Source organism: Glycine soja, chromosome 8 (genome assembly GCF_004193775.1).
Source record: "Glycine soja cultivar W05 chromosome 8, ASM419377v2, whole genome shotgun sequence".
Classification (NCBI taxonomy): Eukaryota; Viridiplantae; Streptophyta; class Magnoliopsida; order Fabales; family Fabaceae; genus Glycine; species Glycine soja.
Window position 1 is genome coordinate 15,926,129 of NC_041009.1, and position 15,000 is coordinate 15,941,128.

The window sequence follows — 15,000 nt, forward strand, 5'->3', positions numbered from 1 at the left end:
TCATGAGAATGAAAGTTGCAGACATTATTAAGACAACTTTCCCTAAGACCGATAATGCTAAAAGGTTTATGAGGTTAGTGGAAGAGCACTCTCAAACAGCTAATAAGTCTCTTGCTGAGACATTAATGAGTACATTGACCACCATGAAGTTTGATGATTCACATACTATACATGACCATGTCATTGAGATGACAAACATTATAGTAAAACTTAAGACATTGAAAATGACTGTGAATGAGAACTTCCTTGTTTAATTTATTTTGAACCCATTACAGTCCGAGTATGGCCCATTCCAAATGAGCTATAATACCATGAAAGATAAATGAAATATGTGCATGAATTGCATAGTATGTTCGTTCAGGAAGAAACAGAGCTCAAGAATCAAGGAAGTCACTCAGTCCATTATGTAAGCCACCAAGGGAATCAAGGAGCTGGAAAGAAAATTGTGAAGAAACATGATAAAGGCAGAGAGTAATTAAAGATCAATGATGAATCTTTGTAAATCCAAAAGAAGGTATCAAAGGGCAATAATTTCCAATTTTATGGGAAATCTGGACACTTTTAGAAGGATTTCTTAAAGTGTAAGTCTTGGTTCGAAAAGAAAGATGAGTTTAATGCTCATGTATGTTTGAATCAAACTTAACTGAAGTTGTACATAATACATGGTGGATTAATTCTAGAAGTATGACTCATGTTTCTAACATTATGCAGGGATTTCTTACAATTTAAGCCATAAGCCTAAATGAGAAGTTCATTTTCATGGGAAATAGAGTGAAAACTCCAGTGGAAGCAATCAGGACTTATCGTTTAAAACTCGACACTGAACATCATTTAGATTTTTTGGAAACTTTTTATGTGCCTAGTTTATCTAAGAATTTAGTTTCATTATCTAAATTTGATGCTATTTGATACTCTTTTAATTTTGGTAATGGATGTTTCAGTTTATTTAAGCATAATCATCTTATTGGTACTAGTGTTCTTTGTAATGATTTATATAAATTGAAATTAGATGATTTGTATGTTGAAATTGTTTTAACTCTGCATCATAATGTTGGCACTAAACATAGTTTAGTGAACGAACGATTTGCTTTCTTGTGGTATGAACGTTTAGGTCATATTTCTAGAGAAAGTATGAAAAGATTAATAAAGAATGAAATTCTTCTTGATCTATATTTTACAGATCTAAATATTTGTGTGGGTTGTATTAAGAGAAAACAAACAAAACATACAAAGAAAGAAGTTACAAGAAGCACTCAACTTCTTGAAATTGTACATATTGATATTTGTAGACCTTTTGATGTTAATTCTTTCAAAAAAAGAAAGACATTTTATCACCTTTATTGATGACTATTTACGTTACGGTTATGTCTACTTACTGCATGAGAAATCTTAGGTAGTGGATGTCTTAGAAATTTACTTGAATGAAGTAGAAAGACAATTAGACAGAAAGGTGAAAGTTATTGCATTTGATAAGGGTGGTGAGTATTACGGAAGATACGATAAAATTGGGCAACACCCAGGTCCATTTGCTAAACTTCTTCATTTTTCTAAAAGTTTTTGTTCAAAACTTTTTCTTTCAAGAAAAGTTCTTTGATAAAAAACTTGTGCTATTCATCTTTTTCATTCCCTTCTTTCTTTGCCAAAAAGAATTTGCCAAGGACTAACCGTCTAAATTCTTTTTGTGTCTCTCTTCTCCCTTTTCCAAAAGAACGAAAGACTAACCGCCTGAATTCTTTTGTGTCTCCCTTCTCCCTTGTCAAAGAATTCAAAACGACACAGTCTGAGAATTCTTTTGATTCTTTCATTTCCCTAAAACAAAAAATTTCAAAGGACTAACCGCCTGAGAATTCTTTTGTTTCCCCCTTCACAAAGTTTCAAAGGACTAACCGCCTGAGAACTTTGTCTTAACACATTGGAGAGTACATCCTTCGTGGTACAAGTAGAATGTACATCTACTTGGGTTATTGACTGAGAACAGGAGAGGGTACATCTCTTGTGGATCAGTACTAGTGGAGGGTACATCCGCTAGGTTGTTCAAAGAGAACAAGGGAGGATACATCCCTTGTGGATCTTTGCTTGTAAAAGGATTTTTACAAGGTTGAAAAGAAATCTCAAGGACCGCAGGTTGCCTTGGGAACAGATGTAGGCACGGGTTGTTACCGAACCAGTATAAAAATTCGTGTGTGTTTGTCTCCTTCTTTCCTACTCTTTTAATTTCTGCTGTTCATTTTAATTTTCTCTTTTACTTTTGGTTAAGTTTCTTTTATGTTCTTCATTTACTTAACAACATAGTAAAATCCTTAGAAAAGTAAATTTTTAATTAGTAAAGGTTTAGGAACAATTAATTCAACCCCCCTTCTTAATTATTCTGAAGCCACTCGATCCAACATAATACTCACTAATGTGAAACGAGGTCTCCTTCCTGATAGAAAAGTGTTCTCTCTATTCTCTAGTCATCACAAACGTAGAGAGACAAAAACAATAGTTAAGGGAGTGAAATCTTGTTTATCTCATCTTCCAAGAAATCAAAGTGCACCAAAGAGAAATCTCACTATGGAGAAAGATACGCATTGTTTATTTATTATTTGTGAGATCATAGGTTTCAAGATCCTATTGATTTTCTATAATTTTTAATCTAGGAAACCCTTAAAATTTTACAATATAAGACTTGAGAAATAACCAGTTTGAAACCATTATGAACCACAACGACACCAGATTCTGCATGAATCTCTAACGAGTAGAATTAGAGATGACGTGACATTAGTTGAAGCAAGTGCAACAACGAGGTGGAGAATGGAGAGTCTTGTCTGGCATATAGAGGAAAAGGGAAATTGAGTGGTGATAGAAATATGAATTGGTAAAAAACACAAAGAAAGGAAAATAAACAATAAGAAAATATCTCAACCATCCATTTAAAAATTGAAGTGTCTATTGGTGAGAAAATAGTTCCCATGGTGAGAGACATGCTAACCAGCCATATCCATAATCGCAAGTGAAACTCTAAGGGAGTTGGCATTTGAACTCTAGTATACCAAACTCAAATGTTGAGTTTTTGATACTTGATCAATGCATGCATTATCTTGAGATAAGAATTATTAGTAAGTAGTAGAGGAAACTTGTCATGAAAAAGGTATTTCAATCTTGACATTGCAACTCCCAATCTGACTTCATTTGTTTTTTACAATTATGTTACAAAACGAATATTATAATGATTGCAACATTAATTCAATAATGCAGTACTTTGAGGAAATCAATCGGTTATAAAAAAAGGTATGTTTGGTTTTAACCAAGTGCTTAAAAGCAAAAATATATTGATATCTATTTAGTTTGGTAAATTTAAGGATTCTATAGGCCAAAAAATGGTTATTTACTCAAAGTTACTTAAATTTACATGCAAAAATTGTTTTTGATTTAGGCTTAATTGTAAATTTAGTCCTCTATTTATCTTAGTTTACAAATTTGGTCCCTATGTAATTTAATTCACCAATTGAGTCCCATATATTTTTTTTACAATTCGGTTATTTTAGTCTTCAATCCTGAAATTGGACGTTAACAGTTAATTATTTATGTTGATCGCCACATGTTAGGTTTTTATTAGACATTAATTATGTGCACGAAATATCCTTCTCTCTCAAACTCTTGTTTTTGCTCTAAAGCCTACACTAAACTCGCCTCCAAAACTTCCTCTCCTCCGTTGCACACACCAAAAACACCATCACTAAACTCGCCTCCACCATTAGAACTTGACACCCACGCCCCATTGTTCCAGTTTCTGCTTCAGCGCTCATCGCTCCTCCAATCGACGCCGCCACTCTTCTCTGCAACTTTTCGCACCAAAGGGCAAGGCCGCAAAGGTCAGATCTGCAACTCGTCACCTGCACCACTTCGATTTGAAAAAACTAAACCTTGTGAGATTTGATATCTTCAAGTTTGGCTTTAATGGCCTCCTCGAGAGTGTCCCACTCGCTCTTCTTCTTGAGTTGCTTCGTGAGTGCCATAGACTCTACAACGAAAGGGTGGGTGCGATTTGATGGCGGCGGGAGCAGAAGCGGAGACAACAGAGGTTGCTGTACGCAAGCGGTTTTGGCATTGGAGTAGTGGCAGGCAAAGAAGTTTCTATGATTTTTAGGTAAAATAAAAATTACCAAAGAGGGTTAATTTCGTGCACCTAATTAGCGTCCAATAAAAGCACAATATGTGACGGTCAACATAAGCAATTAATAGTTAACGTCCAATTTCAGGTTTGGAAATTAAAATAACTGGATTGAAAAAAAAAAGGACTCAATTGATGAATTAAACTATAAGAGAACCAAATTTTTAAGCTGAGATAAATATGATGACTAAATTTATAATTAAGCGTTTGATTTATTGTTTCATTAAAACTAACATAGATTGTGGTTCCCATTGAGTACATTTAGATTCCCCGATAATTAATATGTAATGAATAACGTTATGAAATTCCTCGTTTGATAACATTGTTATTGATTAATTATGCAAATACTTTTTTCCAAGATTAAACTATACATTTTTCTTAGCTAAAAACTATGATGTTATGCATGCATGTTTAACTTCGTAAATACGGAGCAACTTTTCACTAAAATATAAAATTTGAATAATGACAGTTCATAAACATAAAATAATAACATGATTTATAAGAATACTTAACATAAAAACTTATAATAAACATTATTGGTAGATGAAAATAACGCACAATGATAAATAATAGTGAAAAAAAGGTTTGATCATGCTTTCTTATCCTCAATTCATATTTGACTAGATGAGTGTGAAATATCATAAGTGTTAAATCACTCGTAACATTATTATGATTTTATGTTATAAAATTAGACTCATATTTTTAATGATTATAGAGTTAGATTAATTATATTTTTTTACTGAATATTTTTTTCTCTTTTTAAATGTTAAGAATTGTGAAATAAGTATATGATTTATAAGTAAATATTTAAAAGGATTGATGCAGTGAAATGAATATAATTTATTTAATTGGAGAATTCATATTTGATTATTACATTGTGCAAAATTTTGTTGGATCAACTGGCAACATAAGCGAGATTCAAGATTAGTCTTTTATTCAATAAATTGAGAAATACTCATAATCTCTACTCTGGGACCAAAAAATAAATAATAATATTTTTCTTGAAGAATATTATGAACACACTCTCTAGGATCAAATATATCATCTCTAATTAATTCAAATTTATTGAAAATTATAAAATAATAAATATGACATGAAACCTTCAATTTTTTATTTTATTTTCAAGTAATAAAAAATGATGTGTTTGAAAGTGTATTCTTAGCCTTTTGCTGTATTTCTTCTATAATGATAACCTTGCGAAAACATTGACTAATTAACATGTTTAGTTTTAATAAAAGTACACATAATATCTTAACAATATAATTTGCATGGATTATTTATAATAAATCATAAACAGGTAAAAAAAATTTAACATGTTTTTATATATTTAAAATATCTTTTTATATTTAAATAATCTTATGCAATACACAGATATTACATATAGTATCAAGCTAAAGGGTTAATTTGTTTAAATTATTTGTTAAAAAAAACATTTTTCCAACAAAATGAACAGTTTTATGCCTTTTTGACAAGTTTGTTTAAACTATTTAAAAAAACAGTTTTATGCTTTTTTAAATAAGTAAATTCTATCTATTTTTTAAAATAACTATTTTTTTTAAAATGCTTTTTCTATAAGCATTTTTTAAAATTTTAAACAAATGGATCCAAAATCCACTTTATAGTTTCTATAATTTGCAACTGTGTAATTTTAATTTCAAACAGTTTTTTACTTTTGACTTTTTTTATGGAACAATCTTGGTTAGAGGTCAACACAACTATCTAATGACTCCATCAATACATGTTTTAAAATTTAAAAGCACAAACATTTTTAGTATAAACTCAAGTGAAACTCTAAAAGGGTTGACATTGTCCAACTCGGATGTACCAAGTTTGATGTTCATCACTTCTAAATGCATGAATTTTTTCAAGATAAGAGTTACAAGAAGATGAAAAATATTGTATGAAAAGTTGTTTCGAACTTTCGATTCTTCATGACAATTATTATAACTCCTAAGTTGGCTTCATTCATTTTTTACAATTATGTACCCGATGGGTATTACGGTAATGTGTAATACTATCTCAATAACCCGATACTGTGATAAAATCACCCTGCTACACAAATATACAGTTGGCCTTAACCCTATTGCCTAAGAGTGTAAAAATATGTTAATATTTACTTGGTTTGATAAATTTAAAAATTCTATGTACAAAAAAAAATGATATATACTCCATCTTATTTTTCCCATGAACTAATATGCATCATTTGTCAATTCAAATTCAACTCATTTAAAATGTAACTAATAAAATTCAAATAACAACCAATGTAATCGCAAATAACAATTTTATACATGATATTTTTAGAGGGATTAATAAATTGTCAGACTATAAATTACATTGATGATGTATTCAACCTAATTTTTCATTCTAATGTATGGCATATGATATATCCTACGTACACATATTAATTCTCATCTATTTTATTATGTATGAGTATCCTTCTAAAATTTATAAGCAAGTGTTGTAATTCATAATTTGTGTTTGACTTGAGAATGAAAATATAAAAAAGAAAAAGAAAAAGAAATATTTAAATAAAAATATAATGTAAAAAGTGTGATACTATTATATCTCTTCTTTATTTTTCTTATTGTTTTATTATTTTTCCTCTGCCAAACACAAGTGAAGTGATGTAATATTACTCTTACACCCAAACAAGTGGTGAATAAAATTTATTTTTCCAAGATGATGACACCGTGGAAAACGGAAATAAGGCGGAAAAAATAAAGATACAATAGAAGTGTTTTAAGGATGGAGAAAAAAAGTTAAAATAAATGTGAAAGAAAAGTATTTTAATTATTATTAAAGGCAAAAATGTCAAAGTTATGTTTGATAAAGATATTTTATATAATTATTTTTTATTAATTGAAAAATTCGTTTAATTATTTGATAAATAAAATATTTTAATAACTCTTTTTTAAACGTTTTTCAAAACATCATCTTATAATTTTTTATACTTTATTTCACTTTTATTTTTAATATATTTATTTATTTTACTTGTTACTTTTTAAATAAATCATAATTTTATTATTTTTTTGATATTTTTTACTTTTTAATTATTTTAACAGATAATTTTATCAAATATTTTTAATCTAATAAACTAACTTTTCGTTTAGCTAGAGCTTCTAACTAATTTTCCAGCAAGTTATGCCAAATATAGCCTAAGAGAATTTACAATGATAATGTTCAATGAAAAATTAAAAGAAAAAAATATATCATACAAAAAAAGAAAAAAAAAAGGTTATGATCATTATTATTTATTACTTCACAAATTAAAGACTTCTTATCATCACTAAATACTGTGCCTTTTAGAAAAAAAATTAGACATTTAATCAAGAATGGGTAAATAAAATATGCACAACTACAACATGAAACGAGTTATGGAAATAGGATCAAATATATTAATACTCTCCAATACTAAACCAAATGCTCTCCTTCAAAAAGCTTTTTTATACTAAATTTTATTTTTTTAAGACGAATTGATAATAATAAACACATGTGTGTTGATGATTATGGTGTAGTACATTGAATCATATACATACACTCTTTATTGCATGTTTGAAAATTTGATATAAAATGACTTTTGAGATAAAAGTTATCCTATAAAAAAATCATAATTTATTTTAATTTTAATTTTATCAAGTGAATTTATATTAAAATATGGATCGCAACAATTTGAACTTAAAACATAACATATGCATTTATTTACTATTTATTTTTTAGTTTAAGAAAAAGAAAACCAAAGCAATAAAAACGAACACATTGCTTCACTGTCTCCCTCCTTGTTTCTCTAATGGGCCATCTCCTAAAGATACAAATGTTACGTTTTAATCCAAACACCAACCCAAAGCCCAGCCCTCTCTCTCTCTCTCTCTCTCTCTCAGTGCGGAAAACCGCCTTGCTTCATCACTCTTTCTCTTTCTTCTCTCACTCACTACTCACTCTCTCTGGTGTGTTGCCACGGATGACCACCACCACCATGAAATGTCAAAAACCCTTCTCACAAAACCCACCTTCCCATTAGATCCTTCCTTTCCCCTCTCCCTCTCTTAGATCTTCTTCCCTTGCATGCACCATCCATTACAATTTCCAATGGGGTTTTAGCCTCTTCGCCTTCTGGGGTTCACCTGTTTTGCGCAAAAGTGAAACCTTTGAACCCTTTCCCCAACCTGGTACCTCAGCAAGGGCGTGTTTGGATTGATTCATTTTGAGCAAAAAAAAAGGGTTTAAGAGAATAAGTTTGTATTTTTTATTTTTTTTGGAGAAATGGGTAGCTCAGGTGAGTCGAACCTGAACGGAATCGATGCGTCGGTGGGTGGGTTGGTTTGGGTCCGACGGAGAAACGGGTCGTGGTGGCCGGGTCGGATAATGGGTCTTCATGAATTGTCGGAGAGTTGCTTGGTTTCTCCGAGATCGGGTACTCCCGTTAAGCTCTTAGGTCGTGAAGATGCAAGCGTGTCAGTTCCTTCTTCTTTTTTTCTGCCTCAACTTTTTTTAAAAAAAATTTTGTTTCCATGTTTTGCTCATATTGCTGTCTGAACTTGTTTTTTTTTTTTTTAATTTTAATTATCCTTAATTGGATGGTGTTGTAGTTGTGGCTATATGATATGAATCATATGATACTAGCTTGATCATTGGATTTTTATTTACTTTTTTTTTTGTTTTTTTTTGGGTGCGGGGTGTTTCGGGGACAGTTTCTGATTGAAGTGCTGTTTTCACTCCAGATAATGGAATTGGGAAATTGAGATACTTGGGACAAGGTTTTCTGTAATTTTAATGTGATGGGTTTGTGCTGTGTGGACCATTATTTTTAAAGTGATTAGAGTATTATTTATAGGGTGGAATTGTTTTCTCAGCTTCTTAATTATGTGGAATTGTTTTCTCATCATATTATCGAGGGGATGCTTTTTCCTTTCTTTTTTTTCCTGAGTTGTTGGGGAATCTTGCAGCAATGGAGCGTTTTAAACCTTTACAATAGATGATTGCTTTCTCTAGTTAAAATTGTACAAGGTGTCGAAGGTGGAAGACTGGTTAAATGTGTCAGTTACTGCTTCCTGTTAAGTGAAGCTTAGGAGTGAGTAGAACTAATTTATGTTTCTCTAAACTTATGATTGGAACTGTCTTTGTTTTTACTAATTTGTTTTGTGTCCAAAAATATGTTTCGAAATTTGTCAATTGTTTCATGCCAGCTTTCCCATTTATGTGGATAAATACGCCTATTGAGCCTTTCTGTGAATGTTTTTCTTGTGATTTTGTTTGTAGCAAGATTAGTGTGCTACTTTTGATTATAGAGGCTTATGAACTTGTTTTTCTTTTGTTACTTAAGATAAGTGGATGCAACTTGTTGGTTGTCATGACATAGTTCAAGAAATCACCTTGTGAAGTTTAGTTTTAAGTTGCTTTTTATATTTATGATTGCCTTCAAGCAATTTTGGGTGAAGGTAATCAAATGGTGATTTCGGCAATTCTTATGTGGCTCTGGATACTTCATTTCGTGTTTCCAGAATGAGAAATTGAACCATATAGTCTTGTCATTCTTTGTGATACAGGGATTGGTATAATCTTGAAAAATCAAAGCGGGTAAAAGCTTTTCGCTGTGGAGAGTATAATGAATGCATTGAGAAGGCAAAGGCATCTGCTGCTAATTCAAGCAAGAAGGCAGTGAAGTATGCTCGCAGGGAAGATGCTATTCTCCATGCTCTTGAGCTAGAGAGTGCTCACCTGGACAAGGAATCATTAAGCTTATGCTCCAGATTAGATAAACCTGGTAGTGAACATGGAGGATCAGCTGGCGAATTACCCCTCATGTCTGGTGAAGACAATGAAGATGTGGCGGATGATTTGAGTGACTCTGATGACAATTCTAATGCAGCTCCAGAATTGTCTCAATCTGGTATATCTTTTGAAGAGCCTAATCACAATGGTACTTTAAAGATGCAATCTGTGCAAGGAAGGAGGAGAAGAACACCTAATGATTCAGAAGATGATGGATTTGAAGGAGTCAAGCGAATGAGAGGACTTGAGGACCTAGGCATTGGTGTAGTGTCAAAGAGAAAGGTCCAAGGTACTGGTGCAACTGAGATAGTTCAGCACATTAGTGCTTCACTCAACAATTCAACTGCAGGGAACTGTCTGGCAAATGGAACTTCTGTAAATGGTGGTAAAGGCTATTCTTCAACACTGAAAAGAAAGAGATCACAAGTGGCAAATGCTCATGAATTATTGAAAAGGAAAAATCGACACCGGCCCCTGACTAAGGTTTTGGAGAGTACAGCCATGGTGTCAGTTCCTGTCATTTGTGATCAGCTTCCCAGTTCAAGCGGTTCTCCACTATGTGGGGTAACTGATGGAAGAATTTCAGGATTAGATTCTAATGGTTCAAAGAAAACTTTTCCAACGCCAACACATAATTCAGATAGTACTGAGGCTACTTGTGAGAACGGGACTTCATTAATTGGTCATGACCATGGTAGTGATGATGCTTCCCAAATCAATCACAAAGTCAAGGAGAATGAGGCTTCTGGCTTACCAGGGCTAGTTGGCAAAGATTCTCCTGATGAACTATTTGATGTTCCATTTGTTGGGGTTTTAGGGGAGGAGAAACACACTCTGGGTATGCCACAGTATCTGAATTTCCGTAGTGTCTTCTCTTCTGTACCTGCAATGTTTACAATTGTTATCAGAATGTATTGCAGTTCATGATCCTCTCCCCCTCTCACTAATATTATTTTTCTTTCCCTTTTCATCAATATTTTAATTTTTCTTTTTGGTTTTGTGACAGATTTAGGTCTTTAGATGGGTATGTTGCATAAGTTAAATAGTTTATGTAGCATTGCTCTGATCATGAAGCTCAGTAAAAAAAGAGGGAAAATGAATGTGGATTCTGGAAGAGGCACAGTGGTCATACATTAGGATTTAATAACAGTTGAATAAGCTAGGTTGAAGCATGGTTTTATGGTTGGCTTCTTTGGAAGTAAACTATTGAGATTCACTGACTTTAAATTTTGCACCTGAGAAAGTGGCACTCATGTTGCATAAACAATTTAATCTGAAGTGTATCACTTGTGTCCCTTCTCCATTGAGATTGTCACCTGCTTTCGTCTGGTTTTTCATGGTTATTGCTTATGTCCCATATTATGTGTACAAAACTACAAATGGATTGTTTGAAGTTGCATCATTGAGCTGTAGAGTAATTCTAAATAACCAAATATATTAATTTTATATGTGGCTGTGTTCTTTCCCTGAGGTTTGCAATCAATGCTACTGCTTCCCTATTTCCATCTGTTTATCTTTAATCAATAAAGCCCTTTTTTAACGTATTGTTGAGAGCTTTAGAATATGGTTAAGTTATGCTACAACTTTGCTTTTCTGTATGTTGTGGTTTGAAAAGATGTGGGCTGGATAATTAACGTGCACTGATGTTAATTTCTTTTGCCAGATTTCTCACCCATACTGGTTTCTTGTTCATCTGGCAAGCCTCAAGTTAGTCCATTGGGAGAACAGTCTTGTAATGCTAGTCAATGTGAAGCTGTGTCATTGAGAAATGAGAGCAAGAATGAACCAGGCTGTACCAGTTCAGTTGCTGGTCACAGTATTGTTGGCCATAGAGCAGACAAAGGTAGTTCAAAGTGGCAGTCAAAAGGAAAGAGGAATTCAAGAAATACGAGTAAAAATATAAAACATGCCTCAAGAAAATATGTGGACACAGACCGCCAATCCAGTGCATATTTTCCAGGAATAGGGAACTCGGACGGAATCTATCAGGGTGCTTGTCAAAAAGTTGATTGGAATGGCATGGGTGAACCAAATACTTCATACAACTGTACTTCTCAAGTTAACTGCAAACCTGTTGCTGAAGGTCAACTAGAAGGACTTCGGGACTTGAACAAGCATGTCAAGGTGACAACAACGGAGGCAAAGTTATTGCCTGATGGATCTCTCACACCTCAGAGATTGCTTCCTTATCGCCATTCACGCTTCACTGTTAACTCCAGATATCAAACGGCAGATTTCCCTGGAAGAAATTATTGTTCTGATGCTTCATTATATGACGTTAAGCTAGAAGTTAAATCCAGCTACCGGCCACAACATGTGCCTTTGGTTTCCCTTGTGAGTAAACTGAATGGCAAAGCCTTTATTGGACACCCTTTGGCGGTTGAGGTCATGGTTGAAGGTCATTGTGATAAAATGTTGAGTGACATTGGATGTGACTTGGAAGTTGGTGATGTCTATTGTGTAGCCAAGCCAAACTCGGTGACTGGAAGAATACATTCGAAGAATTCAACGCGATTTTCTCCTAGTAAATCTTCCAAGATGAAGAAAACCGGGCTGTTGAATAAAAAGATTCGGAAGTTGTCGTCATTGACAGGTCACAGGCAGTCAGAAGAGGAAAGAAAGGAAAAAAAGCCAGTGGTAGATAAGAAGGGTCCTGTTATTGCTTGTATTCCCCTCCAAGTAGTATTCAGTAGGATAAATGAAGCTGTGAGCGGTCAAGCACGGTCCACGCACCGTGCATTACCAACATCATCCAACCCTTGACTTGTGAGGAGTTACAACGATTGGATGGTGGTGCGGATAATTGCTTCTTTGGTAATTGGAGAGATTTTGGTTTAGTTCTGCAGACCATAATATTATCTACTTCTTTTTAACTACATGCACAGTTTGCTGCTCCCACATATTCTGCCATGAAGGTTGAATCTTCTGTACAATTTCAAGACATTTTCATGTAGAAACTAGTAGGAGGTTAAATCATCTGAGGCTTCTCTTGGCTCTGTAAATAATGTAACATTGGATGAGATGTAAAGAGGGGTGGTCTAGTATTAGGTGTTTGACCTGATATTAGGTTCTTAAAAAGTAATGGATTAGGATGTTACGGAGGTTCAATAACTACATTTTATACTCATGTTGGATTTGGACTCGATTGTTTATGTCGAAGTCACCTCCTAAAACAAAGAAAAATGCAATTATGAGAACATTTGGATCAATCCCCATTTCAATTTATTGTGTTTGTATGGAAACTTGTTATGCCATCAATACATATCCGGTTGCTCATATTATTAGCATTTTTCTGTGTATGCTTATTCTATATTCTACTATATTCTTTATTGTGGATGTTATATCATTAGCATAAAAACAATAAAACTTCTGTTGGCTTATATTTTTGTTTTTTTACTTTTATTGATTTTTTTTTGGTACAAGGGAAAATAAATGTTTTATTGAATAAAATCTTGCTGTGAAGAACTTAAATTTGAAGAATTAAAAAACTGTAGCAACTAATTACAAGCAATTAAAACTAGGATGATAAAAATACACAGAATTAAATATAAAGATAAATTCCAATTAAGCTAAAAAAAAGAATATTTACAAGTGATGATAACAACCCTAAAAGATAGAACCATTATGACAAATGGATAAATATGAACAGAGTAATCCTTGTAGTATCACTTGAATCCCTCCCTCTTCTCCTCCTTTGTTAGAAAATAAAAATAAAATAAAAGAAATAAATGAGAAGAAAATAGAAAGTCTTAAACTAAATAACAAAATAATAATAGAAAAATAACTTCAGTTGACATAACATGAATCAACAATGCAATATATCATTCAATAAGCACAGAGGAAAATAATTTAAGGGAAAATTTTTTAATTAGTCTAGGTTGAAGCGTGCAAACGGTATCCTTAGAGAGAAGATGTCCTTGCACGGGTAGAAAAATTTGATTGTGTTCCTCTACCAAGATAGACAACCCATTGGTTCTGATAGTGTGCAACGAAAGGATTTCCAAACTTTCTGAACACATATGCACTTGCTCTCAAAAATAATTTTTTATAAAAAAAAGCAAATTATATATATATATATATATATATATGTATATATATATATATATATATATATATATATATATATATATATATATATATATGCATAGATCAAAACAAACAAACGTAACAAATACATAACAACCTACGTTGACCCGCTCAAAACCAAATCTTAAAAAAGATAGGGAATCTAATTTTACATAATAGATCTTAAAATAAATAGTTTATTTTATAAAAACAGAATTAATATGAGTAATATATTTTTATGAATTTAAAATTTTAAAACAAATATTTACTAGCATTCCTCACGTAATTTAAAATTTTACTTTTTTTAAAAATAATTTGTATAGAAACATAAAAGAAAAACATGTGATATTGTATTTTGATATAAGGAACTTTCCAGGTTTAAACCTTATGCCTAGTGTTTATGAACTTCCACATGAGAAAAAATGTAGTGACTTAATTGTCTTAACTACATCTTCTTTAATTGGACTTTAGTACACAACTCTTACAATATTGGTGTTCATTTAGGTTCTAATTAGGTGGTAGTGTGTTACACGATCTTGCACGTGTATCTTGTTTCATGAGTGTCACTTAGAGATTGACCCATATCTCACAATGGCGGCCTCACCACCACACTCACTAGTTGAATCCTCAAAGAGTAGTTTGTGACCCTATCCTTACAATAATTGTCATCATATTCATTAAGAGGTACTTTTTTTACCAAAAAATACACATATATAAATATCTCAACCTTGATATTGTCGCAATTTATAGTACACCTCATCATAGGAATGAGAAACAAAACAACTCTGTAAAAATTTATTTTTGTGTACTTTAGTCAACAAGCAATTTCGTTGTTACCTGTTGAACTCCATTCATGGGATCACCAATCACACGGAGACATGGGTATCCATTGTTGTAACTAAATAATGGGCTCTAGTCTCATTTTCCCTAACGACTTAAGTACTTGTTGGCACGGCAACTCTTTTGTAAGCGGATCCACAATATTATTTTTTGACCTTCCTAATGTACCAACT

The 15,000-nt window shown here is 32.5% G+C and overlaps 1 protein-coding gene across 1 annotated transcript; it reads left to right on the forward strand.

The window, feature by feature from the left end:
* The first annotated feature begins 7,969 nt into the window (after positions 1–7,969).
* On the forward strand, positions 7,970–13,198 carry LOC114422334 (uncharacterized protein At1g51745). Its single transcript, XM_028388642.1, has 3 exons — positions 7,970–8,604; positions 9,697–10,760; positions 11,586–13,198. The coding sequence occupies exons 1-3, from the start codon at positions 8,414–8,416 to the stop codon at positions 12,683–12,685; spliced, it is 2,355 nt and encodes a 784-aa protein (XP_028244443.1). The 5' UTR covers positions 7,970–8,413; the 3' UTR covers positions 12,686–13,198.
* The last annotated feature ends 1,802 nt before the right edge of the window (positions 13,199–15,000 follow it).